This window comes from Pezoporus flaviventris, unplaced genomic scaffold, assembly GCF_033815535.1.
Source record: "Pezoporus flaviventris isolate CSIRO_AGI_PZ_B2104156 unplaced genomic scaffold, CSIRO_AGI_Pfla_v1 ptg000055l, whole genome shotgun sequence".
In the NCBI taxonomy this organism is placed as follows: domain Eukaryota; kingdom Metazoa; phylum Chordata; class Aves; order Psittaciformes; family Psittacidae; genus Pezoporus; species Pezoporus flaviventris.
In genome coordinates this window covers 7,076,039-7,098,700 of record NW_026892603.1, presented here as the reverse complement: position 1 = coordinate 7,098,700, position 22,662 = coordinate 7,076,039, and the positions used below count along the sequence as shown (strand labels likewise).

At 39.2% G+C, this 22,662-nt stretch overlaps 1 protein-coding gene across 1 annotated transcript in view; it reads right to left on the bottom strand.

The window, feature by feature from the left end:
- COL28A1 (collagen type XXVIII alpha 1 chain) overlaps positions 1-22,662 on the bottom strand; it is a 70,476-nt gene that overhangs the window by 10,097 nt on the left and 37,717 nt on the right. The window contains 9 exon segments of the mRNA XM_061469179.1: positions 1,823-1,887; positions 7,481-7,553; positions 10,416-10,484; positions 15,141-15,174; positions 17,970-18,112; positions 18,726-18,797; positions 19,942-19,970; positions 19,973-20,009; positions 21,971-22,042. Of these exon segments, the coding sequence (XP_061325163.1) occupies positions 1,823-1,887; positions 7,481-7,553; positions 10,416-10,484; positions 15,141-15,174; positions 17,970-18,112; positions 18,726-18,797; positions 19,942-19,970; positions 19,973-20,009; positions 21,971-22,042 (594 nt within the window).

Here is a 22,662-nt window from a genome sequence, read left to right as displayed (position 1 = left end):
ACAATTAAGCTGAAAATTATTAAAGAATAAAATTTGCCCATGACACAGTGTGATATTTTCCCCAATTTTTCCTGTGTAGAAACCAACAGGAACCATGTTTATACAGCAGCTTCAAGCTATCACTCCACATAAGGGAGGTACAAAAGGACCAGACCAGTAAAACCCAGTGTGAGTAAATCCGCGAGGTGTGTTAGCTAGTTCGTGTGCTAGTTCTTCTGTGCCACAGCCTCTGGGAGCAGCAGTCACTCAGAGAATTTTAAGTGGGAAGGGAAGAGATAAAGCTAAAGAAGCACCCACTGATTTCTGTGGATACAGTCAAAGCCAGGCAAAGCCCTTGTGCTTTGGAGGTGGGCTAATCTAACACTTCAAAGTGCCAAAGTGAAGCATATCCCTTTGATTATTTCAAAATTTAATGTTTGTTCTCTTGTGGTTTTTTTTTCTCCTTTATTTTTAGTTGAAAAAAGCTTTTGAAGCTTGATGAAGCTTCATAAAAGTTTATGTAGAGTTCAGGGTTTTTATTAGTCTTTCAATAAATAATCACCATACAATAATACAGTAAATGGAATTCATTCAGTGGTATGTAAGTTACCTAAATTTTGCATATGTTGACTATTTAGGCAAAATATATCAAAACTTGATTATCATTAAATAGAAATACATAGTTCTAGATATTTAACTTTTAGATATTAGTGAGATTTGAAAAGTCATAATTCTCATATGTATAGACAAAAAATTTGCCACAAACTTTGAGAGTCTATCTTGTGAAAAATACTGTTAATCTACATACTTATTAGCTATTTATGTACTAAATAGTTTATATTAGGAACTAGCTGCTACAAGCAAGTCTTAATCCTTGTTCCCCTACAGAGAAAGTACTTTTCATTCTCAGCGGCTTAATGGCACATAGTGTCACACACCTGTAGGATTTTGACACTCAGTTTAAACTAAATTTTGTTTAAACAGACTGTGTCTCTATGATTTACCAAGGTACTGAAATTGCTGCAGCTTTCAGGAAGGAAAGGAAAGTCAAGCATACATCCTGAGAAAATAGTAATGTTCTGTCACTCACTGCGTTTCTGTAACAGGTTGGTAATAGTTTCTCCATTCAGATAGTAGTGTATTCAAAATGGCAGTGGAGATATCTGCTAATCTCTGCTAAGGAAATCACAGCAAAACTTATAAAGGCGTATCTATTTTTAACTTAAAGTGTACAAATAGACACAGTTTCTCATTGCCTTTGTAAAAATAATAGATGGATACATCTATAATGAAATCCAGGCTTGCACTGAATATATTTTCTTCACATTATGTCTTTCTTGAATTATAAATCACTTTAGTGGATGGAGATAATAATTGCCCATATGTTGTATGCTGGCTCCTTACAGAACTAACTTTTTGTATTAGAATAAAGAATTAACTTCTTTTGTATTCAACTGTTTTACTAATGAAATTAATTGGATTCAATTTCATCGAACAAAAACTGCAAACATAAAATTCACATTTAACATATTTTCCACCTCAAAAGAATCTCTTGGAAAAAGAACAGATGCAGACAGAAAAATGCATCATTTAACTGATTCATCAGCCTGACAGTTCTGTTCAGCTTCCAGCTGTAATCTCACAAAGTTTAGCTGTGAATGCAATTTCATCCAGTTAATACTCCTTCCTAATCTGGTTGGTAGAAAAGTACAGTCAGTGCCCGTATTTTTATGCTTGAGTTCTCCTGCAGTTGCACCAATATGAATCAATTATTGACGAAAATATTTGGGTGTCTGAGAGATCACAAAAGAGCACGCAAGCTTCTGCAACGCACCACACCAACCTTGGGACCAACCACTCCAATTCTCCTTGTCCCCAGGGCCCCAGGATAGCCTCTTATTCCATGGTCTCCGTGAAAATAGTCACAGAAATATTAGTGATTTATCACCTATTATCTGTTACATCTTTTGTCCACTTATGAAGCAGTCAGTCAAAGCACAAAGTTGAAAACAACAGTTATTATATACAAACAGTTGCTTTTCAGGTAGACATACAAAAAAAAGCCCAAAATGCAGGCACGCACATTATTGAAGCTCTAGGTGAAGAACATTGTTCCCCAAGCAAAGGTCCATGTGATCAAAGTCACCAACAGAGTTAAGACTATCTTGCAATCTTATCTGCTACAGAAGAAAAAAAAAGGAAACTCATCTAGAAACACCATTTTTTCAATCCGATCTGCTGGGCCTTACCAGGATGGACAGGGAGATTACACAACAGCGATCATGGCCTTTATGGATACTGTGCTTGTTCTAAAACTAGAGACATTTAATTTCCAGAACTGCCAGACTAACGTGTTTATGAAAACTAAATGAATTTAAATAACATTGATATAGAACAGAAAGAACATCCCTTTGTTGATTTTTTTACAAAGCCTTAATGCTTATATGTTTAGCTTGACTTCTTGAGGAAATGAAGCTTAAATGATACTCCGCCAGCGTTTCTGCTTGTCTGTGTTGGTCTTCTTTCTCTCCCAGTGTAATCTGAACTCATCAATTGATTTCAGCCAAATTCATCAGAAATTTAGAGCCCTCCAGCATGTCAATTTTTGACAGTTTTGGTGATAACTGGAGGCTGGGTAAAGGAGAGAGATTCAATTGATGCTTTTAGTGGGGAAAAACAAAACCAGAGAGGACTCACCCCTTAACCAGCAGGCAGACAGAAGGCAGCAGCTGGCTGGCCAGGAGGAATGAGGGTAACACTGAGCCTGGCACTGCATGCTGCAGACAAGTCCAATGAAGGACATAGGGGTCAGGGGACATTCCTGGTAGGGGGAAGGCACAGGGACATAAGAGGCAGTTTTGTTTTCCTCAGTACATGATTGTACAAATGAGGGAATAGCACACATTCAGCACATAATCACTAGAAAACTCAGCTTGAAAAGAAAAATCTGTAATGAGCAAGTTATAGATGCAGAAAATTCTGAATCGAGTTTAGCAAGTGTCCCTAAAACTATGCCTGTGCAGGCAAGTGCAAAAGAATGAAGAGTTCTGATAAGCTATTGATCACCTAATAACTGTATTAGCAACAGAACCAAGAAGAATTGACAAAATAATAAATTTCATTATAAAAACTCTTCATTGTACTTATTTTTGCACTCAGAAAACCTGAGCCTGCAGAGGGAGCGTTCTAACTAGGAGAGAGGTGCAAATATGAATCACACACATCACACACTAGAGTTGTGGTAGGTGAAAAGAAACCACATACCAAACTGATTGAAAAGGAAGGAAACAAATTACAGAATCTTTCACTGACTTCCTTTTCTTTCCAGGAGGAATGCGTGCAGTCATTTTAATGACTCCTTTAAGTGAAATGCCCAAGGCTCAGTCTTCAGCAAGAGATCACTCAAATTTTTGCTTTTCATATACACTATGTTATGCTCATGATATCTCCTATTTATATAAATATAGTATGACCCAAACTATTCTCAGGTTTGATGGATTTGGAGAGGTTGGAGCTCTGAATCCAAAGGCTAAGGTTTAGACTGAGATTATAATGCTTCCCTTCTTGATACAACATTTGGCTTCTGAATTCATATTCAATTCCTCTTTCTTCCAAAGCACTGGTGACTGGCCAATTTGAGTCAGGACATAGGCACAGTACACGGACGGTCTTAGCTTTAGATTGATGTGTCAAACCAATTGGGTTAAACGGATTGCCACTTTCAGTCGGGAGGAAATTTCTCCCTCAGACTTGATCAGAGAGCAGAGTTGGTTTTTGTCTAGTCTGATTTGGAAAACGGAATTAAAGTGAGAACTATTCTCTTTTATAGTGTTCTTTTTCTTCCAATGACCTTCCTTGCTAATATGAAGAGAAAAGATATTAGCAATGCCCTTGAACTTTTTGCCTTTTCCACCCCCACCACCGAATTCTAGCTATAAACACTTCAAGAGTACAATTTTAAGAACATCCCTCTCTGCAGTGGGATGAATGGTAGATATCCCTGCCCAGCTTCTCATTAAAACATGCCTGGTTTCTCAGTTCCTCCTGCAATGCATTTTCTTGCCATTACCTTGAGATTGTCACATTATTAAGAAGTACTGAGAGTCTATGTAGTAGTCTTCCTACTTAGTACCATCAGTTATCAAAGGAATAATTATTGGTCCTCAATGTTCCCTCAAACCATAACACAACCTTGAGCTCTCTGTAGGAGAACTCTTCATGAGTAGAAATTGCACCAAAGCTTTCCCTGCCCAAGCCTCCCTGTAAACCTGCCAGAGGTGGAAGGCCTAAGAGGTAGATATTGAGATAAGACTTAGCAGTACAAGGGCTTTTTTAGGAGATTCTGGGTTGCTGTGGTCTGTGGAACAGCCTGTAAGCTGCTGTGATGGAAGCTGAATGGGAGGTTACCAAACAAGTAAATGATTCCTTATGGTCCAGTGTCCAGTATACCTACAATCTGCCTCTTAGACCAGCCCCTGACCAGAAAGAGTGTAAGGGTGACTTGAAGGCTTCTGCCTCTTCCTCCCATGGGTAACACATTCTTACTTGGGGTTGTTGCAGGTGAAGGATAGAATTTTAGCCTCACATGCTTAGTTAATACCAGATGTCTCAATGAAAAGCTCTTTTGTAGGGCTTTACAGTAATCCTCAAAGTTTCCGTATTTCTTGGCTTAGAGAAAAAGGGTTTCAGTTTGCTTTATGAGTTGTGAAGTGGAGCAATTGTTTTCTCTAAGGTGTGACACTAAACTGTCCTTCAGAGAATTTGTTTCAAGAAGGATTAGTACTGATCTTTGATGAGGTCTAATTTATTTTCTGTATTGTGCTTGCAGACAAGCTTGTCACCATCAGCAAAATGGTAAACTAGAAAAACACCACTGAAACAAGAAATAAAAAGCTGAGTCAGACAGTATAAAGTATGGGATTCTAATGTCTATTCTGTACTATTTGTTCAATAAAGTTCATTAAATGACCTAAGGGTCACCTGAAAAAAAAATCTTGGCTTCCAAATACACACTTCATTTGTGAATCATGTGTATTTGATGCTGAAACATGCAACCAACACTGCAATACTCTCTTTAGTGTGAACTAGTGGATGCAATGAAATCTGGAAGAAAATACATTAAAAAAAAAAGACATTGCATCTTTACTTTCCACATCTTAGTTCAAATAGACAGGGCACAAGCTGCAAGAAAAGTTGTTTATATTGCAACTGGATACAGCCCAAATGTTCATGCACTAGGGATTACGCTAGGGGTTTTAATAATCCTTCTGCTATCCAGTTACTGAGAATGAAGCTTGCTTTATTTCTAGTGCTGGGCTATTGCTCTTGAATGCTTGTAACCCATCCCCCAGTTGGGAGACATGCTTTTAAATCAAATTTTTATTATATTCTGACATTATATGCTTCTGTTTTAATGCTATGGAAAGCAGGGTGCTGTCACGATTGAATGTGTCCCACATGTTCCAATTTTGTTTTCATGTAAATTTGACCTCTGATACATAAAATTCCTATCTAGCAGTGTGCACATATGTGAGCCATTTCAGAAAGCAGGGAGAACAGAGCTCTGATTCAGCTGAGTGGAACATTCCTATATAATGATCCTCAAAGGATTTCAAATTAACTAGTGTGCAACTTTATGAGTCTCTTATCAAATAAATGTTTGGTTTTATATGCAGAGATTGCTCCTGTTCTTATATTCACTTTTATGTGGAAGGGAAGAGAGGTAGCCAGTGCACTTAGATTTTATTTGAAAAAACATAAGATTGTCCATTTTATGAACTAAATTCCAGGGGAATTGTTGTAATTCAACTGAATTGTTTTTTCTTGTGGCATCTTTGCTACAAAGAAGTTAAGTAGAGACTAAGGATTCAAAACTTTGTATAAGGAAACAGAAGCAAAAAATCAGGGAGGAAGAAGAGATATTTATACAGTTTCTTTTTTTCCAGTGTGCTCTATACCATGTCAAGTGTAGATGCACAAAACTAAATCACAGATGTGACTATCTGTTTGGATAGTGCATGCTTTGGTGTAGCAGTCACACACTGCAAAAGCTGCAGCTGCAAACCATTGGTAGAAGCAATATGCATTTTCCCTCATAGGATTAATACACCAGTCTGGGTGCATGATAAGAAAGAAACCCATTTAGAAGTAAAAAATGCAAATCAGATTTTTATCAGATGGTTTTACTTTTTTTTTTTTTTTTTGTCTTCTGACAGAGACTGTTAGGTAAGCACTTACCTGAGCAGGCAGATTTGATGGGTAATATCACACTGAAACACAATTAAACCTGCAAGCAAAACTTTTCATACAAGATCTAATGGGAGCATGATTTGCTCTAATTGTGTTGTGTTACTTCCCAAAACCCTATGCTACTCTAGAGTGTTCTTCATAACAAGGTGCCACTTCTCCATAACCCATGGATATGGTGCATTCTGACATGGGTATGGTGCAGTATACCCCATGACTGGTTATTATGAATAGAAACCTCAGCTTGATAAGCAATTTCCAATTCTATGTGTCCAAAACCAAAGAGTGCTACAGGCCAACAGCAGTGCGTTCGCAGCCTGATGTTTATACTACATGCAATGTGAGGAGACCTACCTGGTCTACTCCTCTGGACTGATCACCCATTGGGGTAGAAGTACATTCAGAGTACAACTCATTTCAACTGGCTGTGATCTACGTCAGTTAGAGCCAAAAGTGAAAACTGTAAGTACTATAATGGCTAGTTCATGATTTAATTATAGTTAATTATAATATGCTATTATGTCACGAGACCTACAGTGGTTTAAGAATAACCGTGATAAAAAGACTAGACTCCACAATCTCCACTTCAAAAACGATGTCTTTTCCTTTACTTTACAGCTTTTACCTCCTGCATTTTATGATACCATCTTGTACTTCCATTGTTGACAATCTAGGTCAGAATTTTCCCAATAATTATACAGCTGAAGTATTGCTTGTCTCTACAGACACATGAATTCATGATTATAACACAAAAGGGACTTGACACACTTTTTGATCTCACATATAAGCCAGGCACTATGATTTATCTAAACTAAAACTAATTTTAGATGAAGGTTTATAGTCTTCTCTTAGGTCCGTTTCTAGGAACTTTAAAAATCACTCACTAGTTTCATGTAACCAACATTTTCCTTGAGTCCCTTGGAGTCTGTGGGAGACAGGAAGTGCATAATTATAAGACAATACTCTGCCTGTGTTGGATTCTGACTTCCACACAGAAACTCCCACATTTTGAAACATCCTGGGTCTTTGGATTTATGGCAAACCTTCAGATTTGCTTGAAATCTGGGGATAAAGCAAGAACTGATTTCTATCTATCATAGCAGAAAAGTCTATCACAAACTTTAACTGAAACAGAAAATGGGAGATAAGATCACAGCATTTTTTCATAAATGTAGCATTCTAATCTAATGCATTTTTTTAAAAGATGTTTGTCTACCTTGTCTACTAATCAGATGCATCTACTATCTTTGTACACGTACCTTTGGTCCAGGATCTCCCAAGCCTTTTGGGCCTGCTGGTCCTGGGGGGCGTGCTGGTCCTGGAGGTCCCTGGTACAGCAGAGGAATAAAACACGTCAATAGTTGTCCTAAAGGAAGAATATTTGTGTTCTTCAACAAAGGAAATAATTTCAGCAATAGTTACTAATCTCTTTGGTTTTGCTGTATTTTGTCAAATTCGTCACATTTACAATGTGTACTGAGCCACAGTTATCCTCCGTCCCAGGTGGAAACCTGAAAAGACTACCAGAGTAGTATAAAAAATGTCCAGCTCTTCACTTAAGACCATTGGAGTTGTTCTCAGCAAAAAGGTACCAGTGAGAAAGCAGATATTGCTTCATGATTCATACACTGCAGATATTACAATCTGAAATACCAGAGTTAAGCCATCTAAATTTGGGAGTGAGGTAACTCTAACATGCTTCGATGTATTTCTGTTTGACAATCTGTTCTCCTAAAGTCAGTAATCAATTCATCATAGCTCATACATCTGCCTTTCATACTGCTGGATGCATCCACAGCCTCTCTTTTATCATTCATAGGGCAGATGTCTTTTCCCCATCATGCTACAGAGACCTAGGTACACAAGTCTTGTCCATGTCTGCTGGTGGTTTATAAAGTTGGTCTTTACAGATTATGGGGCATGGAAAGGCAGCAGAGAAGGGGAAAATGTGCATGCTACAGCACAACAGAACCTTCACACATTTCAAGGGTGTGTATTCATGTGGCCGGGAGAAACACAACCAGCTTTGCTGAAGCCTGAGATTGAGTAGCAGAGAAGCATGATTCTTGCAGCAGTTGCAGATGGGATTCCTAGAACAGACATGATTTCAGGAATACTATTGCACAGCAAAGCTTGCTTTTTTTTTTTTTTTTTTTCCCTTTTTTAATTGCCTAGGCACTAATAGAAATGCAGGAAGTGCAAACGTGCAAGTTTGTCATCTTGTGACTGGGCAGACTACAACTAGCTTTTGTGCTCTTAATCACTTTAATCAGTGGTTACCAAACCAGGCTTCTCTTCAGTTCTCTGATTAACTAAAAATGAAAAGTTTTCAGCTTCTCACTGACCTCTTTGATTTTGTATCTACCAATACTTTCATTTTATTCTTTTTCCATATAGTTTAAACAGGTATCTTTCAAAGCTTAAAACTTCACTTCCTGCGAGGCATTTTAAGGACTACTAAAAGTTTGTCAGTCTTCTAGGTGCATCAAGGTCTTCTTCATGATTGCCTTTGCATTTCCTTTTTATTTTCATTTGGGATGGCACGTTTTCATGTGCTCTCTTTAATGGGTCTGGGTTTGTTAATGGCACTCCTTGACTCTCCAGGGAGTCTTGAGCTGGTCTAGTGTCCCTGTGTGCTGTGAAATATATCAGGTACGTAGTGTTACACCAGGAATTCTGAGTGAATTCCCTCTGAACTAATTCTGATCCCAAAGGCTCTTCCCAGGATCAGTTTGAATGATAGGAAATTGGAACTGAGACGTGACTTACTTGGAAGCACTCAGGTTTCACCTTAGTGTACCTGTGAATGCCTTTGTGGTTGTAGTTTGAAATAAAGCTGGATTGCAGGCATAAAGAATATAGTGCTAATGGAAGTTTGATGTGGAGCTTGAGGGATGTCAACAATATTTTCACTTCCTAGTGAAAGGTTGGTGAAACATGTCTGTGTGTCTTTGGGTGACTGAAATTTAGGGTAATATGCCCTTGTAATGGAATGTGTCAGGTGGAATATGCAGGTATTGACATCCTCTGGAGATCACTATCAGAAAAGCCAGGTGGTGCTGGGGGGCAAATCTTCAACAAAGAGGATTTAACCCCCCCAGCATGAAAAGCAGCTGAAACCCAAAGGAACTGAAGGCTGCAAAATTTGGCCAAGCGGATGTTATTAGAGATCTTGATCAAAGAACAGTAAAGAAGAATAAGAAGGGAAGGAAGGAGGAAAGGAAAATAATTCAGAGCAGTGATTATATTAAACATACATGAGCAGCCATGAAGATTTTCATGGAATTACATGGTATCCTTTTCAGGATGCTGAAATGAGAACTTTGTATCCAGTTTCAACTGCCTGTAGAACTGGCACTGTCTCTGGGACAGGAAAGAAAGGACTTCAAAATATGTATGAAATATTTATGTTAGCTAAAGGATGAAAGAGCTTAGTTGCACTTAGAATCATAGAATCATAGAATCGTTAGGGTTGGAAAGGACCTGAAGATCATCTAGTTCCAACCCCCCTGCCATGGGCTGGGACACCTTAACGCTAAATCATATCACCCAAGGCCTCGTCCAACCTGGTCTTGAACACTGCCAGGGATGGAGCATTCACAACCTCCCTGGGCAACCCATTCCAGTGCCTCACCACCCTAACAGGAAAGAATTTCCTTCTTATATCCAATCCAAACTTCCCCTGTTTAAGTTTTAACCTGTTACCTCTTGTCCTGTCACTATAGTCCCTAATGAAGAGTCCCTCCCCAGCATCCCTATAGGCCCCCTTCAGATACTGGAAGGCTGCTATGAGGTCTCCACGCAGCCTTCTCTTCTCCAGGCTGAACAGCCTCAACTTTCTCAGTCTATCTTCATACAGGAGGTGCTCCAGTCCCCTGATCATCCTCATGGCCCTCCTCTGGACTTGTTCCAACAGTTCCATGTCCTTTTTATGTTGAGGACACCAGAACTGCACACAATACTCCAGGTGAGGTCTCATGAGAGCAGAGTAGAGGGACAGGATCACCTCCTTCGACCTGCTGGTCACACTCCTTTTGATGCAGCCCAGGATACCGTTGGCTTTCTGGGCTGCAAGTGCACACTGAAGCTGGCTCATGTTCCCTTACTTAAGTAAATATTGAATTATCAACCAATTTTTTTTTTTTTTTTTTTTAATAGAACACAAAGTACAGAATTAAAATTGTACTTACAGCTTCGCCTTTGTGGCCATCACCTTTTTCTCCATGGGGTGCAGGTACTCCAGGTAGTCCCTGGTTACCCTAAATACAAAATGTAAGTCAGGCACCACACCAGTAAGCGGATCATCATGACATAACAAATATTAACAAATATGCCAGGAAAATATTTTGTATCCTTTTGGAAATACAGAATAGCAGTTACCAGCTCTTGCAATTTGTTCATAAAGCTCAGATTTTTTTTTGTGCTTTTTTATTGTAGCTTCAGTTGATCAAATTCAAATTGCTGAAGAATCGTAGTTCTCATTAGAACACTATTAATTGTTAGATTTTTAGTTGCAGAGAGAAATCTTCAGAACATTGACTGCATCTTCAGCGAATACAAAGGTAAATTTAGAAAGTTGAACTTTTATGACTTTGAGGCTAAGTCCTGACATTTGAACAAGACATTTAACAATACTATAACATAATATGACAGCCTTAAGTTATCATATGCACATTTTTGCAATTCCATGAAATCACATTGATTCTTTCACACAGTATAGCAAAACTGCCTTCTACAAAGAAGTAAAAGAAAGAACAACCGGTTATGAAAAATACATAATTTCTTTTAGTTTAGCCTAAAATGCTCTGTATCAGGACACAGTCATTCCATGACTCTTCCACTGACTTCCACTAAAGATTTGCGCATTTGCAAAACCTCAGTGCTTCCTTTCACAACCAGAAGAGAAACAAATAGCAATCTTTTCCCTCATTCCAGTGATCATTTTCCTGACATTTAATGAGAAAATTAACTGAGCCTGCAATAGACTATTCTTCACAGAACCAAGACAGAAAACATACTACTTTGAGGTACCCCTGAAGATATACTGGCAGTTGGTACTGTAGATGTTCACATGACAGCACCAGAAATCCTTACTGATACTTGTAGGTCACACATCCTCCCCATTCCTAAGCATGGTATATATAAGGCCATACAAGAAGTGTACACCCTTTACTCAGTCCCACAGAATAAAGAAAAGTAAATGGACTCTCCAGTAGAGTGTTGGAGGGTCAGTTGTTAATATACATACAGATAACATATCCTGAAGAATCATTACATACAAATAGCAAATATTTCCCTGACTACTCCAGTAAAAATAATATCTAGAAAAACGAAACTACAAATGACAGAAATCTGCTGTTTCATCTGTGCATTGTGCCAGGAAATTTCTGCAATAACATAATGCTTCAAGAAACCACAGATGGAGTCCTACTAGCAGCTCAGACTCCACCATAGACACAAGCAATCAGATCTTCCTAACCAATTTAACCCTGGCAAGGAAAAATGAAAGAGCTGCTTTGGCTCTCCTAAAGACACACATCACAGGTTTAGATTAAGAGGTATGTGAATGCAGAAAGACAAGGTAGAATCATAGAATCATAGAATAGTTAGGGTTGGAAAGGACCTGAAGATCATCTAGTTCCAACCCCCACTGCAGGGACACCTCACACTAAACCATGTCACCCAAGGCTTCGACCAACCTGGCCTTGAACACTGCCAGGGATGGAGCATTCACAACCTCCCTGGGCAACCCATTCCAGTGCCTCACCACCCTTACAGTAATGAACTTCTTCCTTATATCCAATCCAAACTTCCCCTGTTTAAGTTTTAACCTGTTAACTCTTGTCCTGTCACTATAGTCCCTAATGAAGAGTCCCTCCCCAGCATCCCTATAGGTCCCCTTCAGATACTGGAAGGCTGCTATGAGGTCTCCATGCAGCCTTCTCTTCTCCAGGCTGAACAGACCCAGCTTTCTCAGCCTATCTTCATACAGGAGGTGCTCCAGTCCCCTGATCATCCTCGTGGCCCTCCTCTGGACTTGTTCCAACAGTTCCATGTCCTTTTTATGTTGAGGACACCAGAACTGCACACAATACTCCAAGTGAAGTCTCATGAGAGCAGAGTAAAGGGGCAGGATCACCTCTTTCGACCTGCTGGTCACGCTCCTTTTGATGCAGCCCAGGATACGGTTGGCTTTCTGGGCTGCAAGCGCACACTGAAGCCGGCCCATGTTCATTTTCTCATCGACCAACACCCCCAAGTCCTTCTCCGCAGGGCTGCTCTGAATCTCTTCTCTGCCCAACCTGTAGCTGTGCCTGGGATTGCTCCGACCCAGGTGTAGGACCTTGCACTTGGCATGGTTAAACTTCATGAGGTTGGCATCAGCCCACCTCACAAGCGTGTCAAGGTCCCTCTGGATGGCATCCCTTCCCTCCAGTGTATCAACCAAACCACACAGCTTGGTGTCATCGGCAAACTTGCTGAGGGTGCACTCAATCCCACTGTCCATGTCAGCGACAAAGATGTTGAACAAGACCGGTCCCAACACTGATCCCCGAGGGACACCACTCATTACTGGTCTCCAGCTGGACACCGAGCCATTGACCACATCTTTGCATGTGGCCATCCAGCCAGTTCTTTATCCACCGAGTGGTCCATCCATCAAATTGATGTCGCTCCAATTTAGAGACAAGGATGTTGTGTGGGACAGTGTCGAACGCTTTGCACAAGTCCAGGTAGATGACATCAACTGCTCTACCCCTGTCCATCAGTTCTGTAGCCCCATCATAGAAGGCCACCAAATTGGTCAGGCAGGATTTCCCCTTAGTGAAGCCATGCTGGCTGTCACCAAGCACCTTGTTGTTTTTCATGTGCCTTAGCATGCCTTCCAGGACAACCTGGTACAAGATTTTGCCAGTCACAGAGGTGAGACTGACTGCTCTGTAATTCCCTGGGTCATCCATTTTCCCCTTCTTGAAAATGGGGGTTATATTTCCCTTTTATTCAGTCATCTGGAACTTCACCTGACTGCCATGATTTCTCAAATATGATGGACAGCGGCTTCACAACTTCATTCACCAGCTCCTTCAGGACCCACAGATGGATTTCATCAGGACCCATGAACTTGTGTATGTTCAGGTTTTTAAGATTGTCTTGAACCAGATCCCCTCCTACAGTGGGCCCAAGGTCTTCATTCTCACAGTCCTTGTGTCTGCCTTCCAGGACTTGGATGGTTTGGTCAGATCATTTGCCAGTGAAGACCGAGGCAAAGAAGTCATTCAGAACCTCAGCCTTCTTCAAATCCTGTGTAGCCAGTTCTCCCGAGAGCTTCCTGAGGGGGCCTACGTTGTCCCTAGTCTGTTTTTTCTTAGCTATGTACCTATAGAATCCCTTCCTGTTATCCTTAATATCCCTAGCCTAGTTTAATTCTAACTGGGCCTTAGCTTTCCTAACCTGGTCCCTAGGTTCCTGGACAACACCCCTGTACTCTTCCCACGCTGCCTGTCCTTGCTTCCACCTTTTATAAGTCTCCTTTTTCCTTTGAATTTTTCTCAGCAGCCCATTATCCATCCAAGGAAGTCTCCTGGCCCTCCTGCTGCACTTCCTTCTGGTTGGGATGCAACACTCCTGAGCTTGTAGCAGGTGATCCTTGAATATCAACCAACAGTCTTGGGCCCCCCTGCCCCCTAGGGCTATATCCCATGGAATCTTACTAAGCAGGTTCCTGAAGAGGCCAAAGTCTGCTCTTTTGAAGTCCAGGGCAGTGAGCTTGCTGCACGCTCTTCTCACTGTCCTGAGGATCTCAAATTCGACCATCTCATGATCGCTGCATCCCAGGCTGCCCTGAAGCATCACATTTCCGACGAGCCCTTCCCTGTTGGTGAGCACGAGGTCAAGCATGGCACCTCTCCTTGTCAGCTCCTCTACTACTTGCAGAAGGAAGTTGTCTTCTACACAATTGAGGAACCTCCTGGATTGCTTGTGCCAGGCCATACCATCGTTCCAACAGATGTCAGGGTGGTTGAAGTCACCCATGAGAACAAGGGCCTGCAAGCGTGAGGCTTTTCCTATCTGTCTATGGAGTGCTTCATCCGCAGGTTCTCCTTGATCAGGAGGTCTGTAACAGATCCCCACAGTAACGTCTCCCATAGCTGTTCTCCCTTTAACCCTGACCCACAAACTCTCTGTGGACTGCTCACCTGTCCCCAGACAGAGTTCCATACTCTCCAGCCTATCCCTGCATAAAGGGCAACTCCCCCTCCCCACCTGCCAGGCCTGTCTTTTCTAAAGAGCCTGTAACCTTCCATTCCAACACTCCAGTCATAGGAGCCATCCCACCATGTTTCTGCGATGCCTATTATATCATACCCCCATAGAAGTGCACACATCTCTAATTCCTCTTGTTTGTTCCCCATGCTATGGGCATTTGTATAGAGGCATCTGAGCCGAGCTCCAAATGAAGCCGGCTCCTTGGCTGGAGCGGCTGGGATATCTCTGCATTGCTCCGAGCATTTATTATAGGTGCTGGCAACTGACTGGGTGTGTTGGGATGGAACGATGCCCCCCTCCCCCAACACATCTGGTAAACTCAGTGTTCTGGTTAAGATGAAACCCTGAAACCACTTTAAGATGAAAATTGTGATAGGGATACGAGCATGCCTTATGCTTTAAGAAAATTGTACATGGTAGGTCACTCCTGTATGAATTTCACCTATTCTCCTGTCCAAAAAGATAGTTTCTCTGGAAGACTTTAAACTCAACCTGACTATCAGAGTCAAACTGCATTAGCCAAAGAATATTTTTCTTCATGTTCCTTAATTTTCAAATGATGTAATTCTGATCCAGTTCTGTGAAAATTTAAACAATGAGTGTGCTTCTAGTTCATAAATATCTTTATAATGGAAAGTAATTTTTACCTCTTCCTCGTCCTTAATATCCATAGTTCTTAAACTAAGGATAAAATAACAAAGATTTTAGAAATGTTTTTGTAAATAAGAAAGGAAACCACAGAACATGAGTTCATCTCTATTTTTACTTCTAATTCCACTACAGTAAAAAACTGCCAAACAGATGTTTTCATTTAATCATAGCAGACCATTGTAAATGCCTAATACACGTTAACAAATTCTTTAAGAATTGGGATTTTTTGAAGAGGCTGGTTTTGTCATTAGTAACATCTATAAATCTATTTAAGTCAAATCTATGGCCAAGTCTACTGTAGAAACAGTTCTCTAAGTCACAGAATCGTAGAATGGTTTGGGTTGAAAGGGACTTTAAAGCTCATCTAGTTCCAGCCCTCCTGCCATGGGCAGGGACACCTCACACTACGCCAGGTTGCTCAAAGCCTCATCCAACCTGGACTAATTATTTAGTTTTAGTCCAGGTTATTTAGATTTTATTTTTTAATAGCTGCATGAAGAATATACAAGATATGTCCCAGGAGCAGTTCTGTGACTGCTGTTTTCCAGAGTTTTGTGGGGTCTGGAAAAGGCAATCACTGTGACCCACTCTAAGGCAGATTGCTGGCAACAGGGCAACTACCATCAATGTCACAGATGGCATTCTGAATTGATCTACTTGGGCAAACTTTCCAAGGAATAATATAGAGAAAATTGCTTCTACACTCTTTCAAATGAGAAAGAAAAAGAAAGAAAGAAAGAAAGAGAAAAAGAAAGAAAGAAAGAAAGAAAGAAAGAAAGAAAGAAAGAAAGAAAGAAAGAGAAAGAAAGAAAGAAAAAGAAAGAAAGAAAGAAAGAAAGAAAAGAAAGAAAGAAAGAAAGAAAGAAAGAAAGAAAGAAAGAAAGAAAGAAAGAAAGAAAGAAAGAAAAATTTTGATTTTTAATAAAAATTGCAATTTTTAACACTAGTGAGAAGGACAGGCAGCATTTCAAGAATCATTCACCAGGGAATGCAGATGAAATGTTCTATCAAAACCATCAAGCAGCTGTAACCATGAGAAAGGAATATGAGAAAAAACAGCTATCAAGTGTTACTGTCTCCACATTAGTAATAATGGCTGTCAAGGAAAATAGAACTCTAGTCTCCAAATGTGGGTGTTGCTTAAAATACATAAATTTCCAGTGAACACAACCATGGCTGTTCAGAAGTTGTCTAGCAACCCTTCACTGCTACATCAAATACTTAAGAGATGTAATAAAAAGACCTCAGACCATGATAACTCCCAGCTTTGAAAAACATGCGGATTCCCTGCATTAGAAATTTAGAATGTCTGACTTCACTACTGCAGATACTAGGATTTACCAAGAACATAATTACTAGTAATCATTGCACTTTTCACAGTGGAAAGAGAAAACAGATCTCTTTAATCTGTTACATTATTGAGCGATTGTCGGAAACATAGCAGATACATGTTTAAACAAAGAAATTATTATGGAGCTAAAGAGACAAAGTTTTGTCTATTTTCTAAAAATCAACTTGCATTTTTGAATTACCTGAAATACTTGCTTTCTTGCATCAGCCACTGCACATAAAACCCCTCATCTAAAATTTAGTAGTGTGTGGAAAAAATCCTACAGCCCCAGGGAATTTTTGATTGTGGTCAGCCTGCTATGAAAGGGATATGAATTATACTGAACACTACAAAATCAGAGTGAAAAAGGCAATAAAGTCAATAAAGTTCTTTTTTTTTCAGCACGAGTTTTATCAATAAATAATCTTGACTTCCATAATTGTCTATTTAAAAAAAATGACAAAGTAACCATGAAAATGTGAAGACAGAAGACTGGTGTAGTCAAAACTATCTTCAGACAAGTTGTGTATTATAGCACACTACTTATATTTTCCTGACATAAAATTTGGTTGCATTTTTACTCCAGATGTACACTGAGCTTCTTATTCCCTTCTTCCTTCCTCCTCCATGCACAAGCAAGTCCAAACCACATTCCTGCCTCTGTGATGCCCTGTTGCAAGGCTCATGAGTACACTGTATGTACAATACCCACATGTGCTTGTGTGTGAGGGCATATGTATTTTTAAGGAAGAAGAAAAATGAGGACAAAATTATTCCAGAACGATAAAATGCACATTAATGATTTCTCTATCCCAAAAATTATATATCAGCAAAACTGAAAACCATCAATTAAAGTTGAAGTAAATTGATGTATTTATACAAACAGCAACTATTTTATTCTTAAAATAAAAATGTGCTGGTAGTGAATTTTCAAACGTTTTGAAAACCTTCAGAGTTATATTTACTTTTGCTGAATCTTCATATTTTACTTAGCAGGACAACTCCCACTCATTTCAAGTACATTTTCCCCATGGAGAAAATAAGATGGATGTAGCTCTAACTACCTCATATATGACACTGTATTTAAAGTAGTGTGTACGGGCCAGCTGTTCACTTGGAAGTGACATACAAACATTCATCCCCAAAAAATCATCTAGTTCAGCATATCTGGAACTATACATAGACACATTCCTGTAGGGATTTACTGCCACATTCAGGAAATCTTTGGTCTAAGAATCAAAATACATAGTAAATTCAAACCAAACCAAACCAAAAAACAGGAAAAAAACTTCAAAGACAACAGAAATGTTATAAGGATTTATTTTTTTTAACAAATGGATTCAGGAGGCAATAGCATGCACTAAGTTCAGCATCCTGTTACAGGGCTCACAAACACTCTGTGTTGATTTTTTGTATACCTTTCAGTCCTTATTTCTAAAATAATAATCAGTCATCTTTATTACTACAACAAGGAATTTTAACTTCTTTAACTTACATTCTTTTGAGAGGCATGTGCACTGGAAATTTTCCAGTCTCTGGTCTCCAGCAAACAATCAGATAATCAATCACCTTTGGTCCAGGAGGTCCCCGAACAGATAATCCAGTGACACCAGGGAGTCCTTTCTCTCCCCGTTCACCCTGTTACAAAATTGCACCATCTAGATTTAAACAGTTTCATTTTCTGAACAAGTAGTAAAAAGTTTTGCCAACACCTCATATTATAAAAATATCCACAATATAGATCTACCTACAAATATTGGGAAAAAACCATAAATTAACTACTGCTCTTGTGAAAGCCTGTCTACGCTTCGTGTTTAAGTAACTATTGGTTGAACTGTGTATTTGTTTTTTTTAACTTGTATTAATGTTTTGTGCCTGGCTTACAAAGCCAATGCAATAACCAGAACAGATGCATTATTTCAATTTCGTTATCATACAGAGTGACACTCACAAAATATGATAATAGCAAATTAATGTTTCAAAGTAAAAAATTGCAAAATGCTCATAGAATCATCTGGGCAACTTTAATTTAGTTTCTCGGTCCTTGTGCATAACTACAAGGTCTGTGAGTCTATGTTTACCTACTCTTTTTCTCCTTGGGATTTTTGTATCATTCAGGACAGGGGACAAAAATATTTCTGCTTTTCCTTTTTTCTGCTAAGTCTCCAAGCACCCTATGCTTAAGAAATCTGTGCATTACATGAATTCCATACATCCTTTTATAAAATACAAAGTGGAAGAACAAGCTTACTTTTGATCCAGCTGGGCCTTCTGCTCCTTTAGAACCAGTCAGTCCTTGGGATCCTTTTTCTCTAGGGTCACCCTGAGGAAAACAAACCTTTATCAATCATAGCCAAGATTCATTCATAACTGGAAGATACACAAATAACCATAATATGTGGCAACTGAGGCACAGACTCCAGTTGTGGTGCAACCGAAACCATTTATTGAGTGAGCTTACAGGCTTTTTGTAGACCCCTGCCTAGCAGTTAGCAATCGTTAGTATCCAATAGTCTCTTTTCAGCACTTTTCGCAACTTCATGCGCTTTTCCCAGACAATAACATTACTGATCACGCACCTTTTCAACCACTCACATTATTGTCCATGCGCCTTTGCTAGAACATCTTATTTGTACCCAGATGTCTAAGCACATTTTTCTGTTACCACTTTCTGCTACATTATGACTTTCCATTTTCCTTGGTACACATTCTTTTGTCCCCACAGTCCACACTGGAGACTCATTAGCTCCTGGCAATGTCTCGGGTACAACATTACATCTTTGTCTTCAGTAACTTCTTTGTTTCAATATCTACAGTTCTCGGAGATTATCTCAGTGTTTTAACTTCGATTCCTCTTGACTCCCATGGTTTGCAACTGATGAAGGTCAGGATGTTCATGCTCTCGTTCAGGTCTGCTGGTGCAGCTTCCTGTGCAGCATTCCCCACAGTAACATATATTATGTATATATCATCATAATGATGCCCATAACTAGAAAGGTATTTAGACGCTCCACTCCAACTGAAATCCCACTCAGTTCTAAAATCTTCCCCAAATGTCCCAAATTTAACCAGGTGAGAGATTAAGTCTGTCTGCCTACTAACACATATTTTCAGGATTTAATTTTGTTTTTAGATATCTAACTAGTCACCTAATTTCTCTTAGCTGCTCTCTCCCTATCAGCATACCGAGATAATTTGCCTCCTGCTAACTTGAATGAAAACTATCTATTACAATTTCAGGAAATCTCTACAGCTCAATTAATTCAGGGCCTATGCTTATAGTCTGATTTTGCTGCATTTGATCAGGCTAAGGAGCACATCACTCTCAAAACCTTTTAAATCATCAGTTAAACCACAGGTGCTACTGTGAGATATAATGAAAGAAAAAATAGTCCAGAATCTGAACACTTATAAAATAGGACCTTCTAAAGTTGCAGTATTTCTTCAGTGTGCATGTCAAGTCGTACCTTTTGGACTACATCTCTTTTGCCAGGGGTCCTTCTGGGTCTCTTGGACCTTGATCTCCCTTTTCTCCCTAACAGAGATTAGATGGCTAATCATGTAGCTAATTTTATTGAATCAATAGACTTATATGAAACAATGCTTGCATAAACACTTTACCCAGAAATGTCAGTAAATATCTGGTTAATTTTTTTCCTACAAAAAATAAAGAAGTATTCTGTCTTCTCAAACCCCTTCCACCCTCCTGCATTTATATTCCTCATTTTCACAACTCACTACAATTCATTACTCAACTGTAATAGTGCCATTTGCAATTGCATCAAGCTTTTGTGGAAGGAATTACATGCATAAACTCATATGAAGAAGAGAAATACTTTCAGTTATCAGAAAAGGTCTTAGTTGTCCAATTTAAAGAAAAACAGCTTCTAAGAAGCAATAATTTTAGGCAGCTCTGTAGCCAAAGGCCGGTCTAGTCAGCAAAGAAGCATAACTTCTAGCCAGAAGCATAGCTTCAAATAATTAGCAAATTATTAACAAAAATATTATTAGCAAAAATAACCCACATAAAATGTACTATTAAGGAACATTATTATTTAGGCATCATATAAGTCAGATTAGTATAACGGAATGCCTGTACATAATTTAGAAAGTGAAAAGTAGACTACAAGTAAGTTTAAAAATCCATTTCTGATTTGAGCTGTTGATGGAAGTGGCATTACAGAGCGTGCTGTTGATAGGCATCAGAGTATATTCCACTACTGTGACACAGCTTCAAACATGCAAGTAACTGCCTTAACATCACCATGCTGCCCACTGCAAGCATCAAGCTGTTCTTTGCACTGTCCCAAATACCCAAGACAGCTGCTCAGTACTAGTATTTTCACCTATAATGAATTACAACAGTTAAGGTGACAGCACCAAACTGATCATGGGAATAAAAGCAATACTCAAGAGAATAATACCCCAGCATTCCCAAATACAAAAGCCACCTGTAACTTTAACCCAATATTTACTTGTAACTATAATGTTTCACTTTCGATACACTGAGGTCTTCCTGAGCACTTACATAGTGGGCAATTTCAAATATAATAAAAATAATTAAGCAGCAACAGAAATGCTACGTATTTTTCCATAGTGGAAGGCTTACTGACTGAGGTGTATCTTGTCAAACTGGATTTGCACTGTCCTTGAGATGAGAAGAATACGAAGCTGCATTCTTAATAGATGTTTATTACAGCTATTCAGATATCTTCTGAATAAAGGCTTGCAGCCAAAAAGTGCTGATTTGCCTTACTCTGAATCATGTTCAGTTCATCAGTTCTACACATTGGCCAGCTGCTATCCTCATTTAAAAGCTGCACAGTAGGAGACCGTAGAGGCACCTGGATTCTCAGCAGCAATTCAAGAATCAGCTAAAGCACTGTGTTTTGCCCACTCAGCAGCTCATTCTATTCAGAAAGAGCCTCCATTTAACTTATTCTAAATTGACTATTTTGGGCACTCAGCTTTGCACTCCTCTAAATTCTTGTCTACCATTTTGAATTTATGCTTTTTTTTTTTTTTTTTTTCCAGAATGTGGCAGAATGTCTCTTAAAATCTCAGAATTTCCCTTGGAAACAAGCAGTTCTAGTTTCAGCTGTTTGTGATGGTGTCTGTACCAGGCTGACAGGTTTCAGTCAGAGTTTGCCATCCTCCAGATGCCCTAAGTTACATCAACGTGAGCATTACTCCTTGGTGTCAGGAAATATCTGAACAGGCTGTGAGGAACAGGCTAAAGATATAACCTGTCTGTTCTCCAGGAAGATTGTGAAGTTTAACAGTAGTCAACAGCCCACAAAAGGCAGGACAGCTAAATCAGGTGCAGATTCAGATGGTTTATTGGAAACATCTCAGCTAGCCAGCTCCTCTTCCCTGGCAGAAGTATTGGCACACGCCCTTCTACATGATGAACTCCTTTACACTGCATACCTGCAAAAAATGGTTTGTTCTTCTTTTGTCTATACCTTTTACATGGGGTAAAATACATTTTCTTGCCTTTTTTCCTGATTTCCCAGGATCTCCCTGCACCCCTCTTTCTCCTGGGAATCCTGATAAACCCATGTCTCCCTTAAAAAGGAATAAATAATTATATCTGTCTATACTCTGTAAAATAGACTTAACAGTGTGTTAAAAAAAAAACATTCGTGGTACACAATATTTTTTTCTCAAATAAACGTTGTTATTCCCAGTAAGTTAAATACTCTATGGAGCCTGTATTTTTTTCTGTTCATACAATCTAAAATAAGTATTTAAAATTTCCTTCCAAGCTCCTCACCTACTTCTTAAATTTTAAAATTGTAAATATATTTATATTTTTTTCAGTGAGGAAAAACATGATTGAATGCTGCTTTGTTATTCTGTGCACAAGAACAATATTATACAATTACAATTTACTTGTAAATTCAAACATCTGGGACTTAAGAAATGGTCAGCCAAAAATGCCTAAATGGAGTTATTGACTGGAGACTACCACCTTGCTGGCTGTACAAATGGGTCTAGGCATTACTTTTAAGAATTGCCACAAAGAGTTGAAACTATCCGTAGGAGCTAGTCCTGCCAAGTACTTCTTCAACAAGCCTGGGAAAAATCACCAGCAGCAAGATGTCTGTGTCATCTTACCCAAGATTTTGGAAGCCCTACTTATCATTAAGGACATTAATGATAATCATTAAGGACAGGGTATGCAG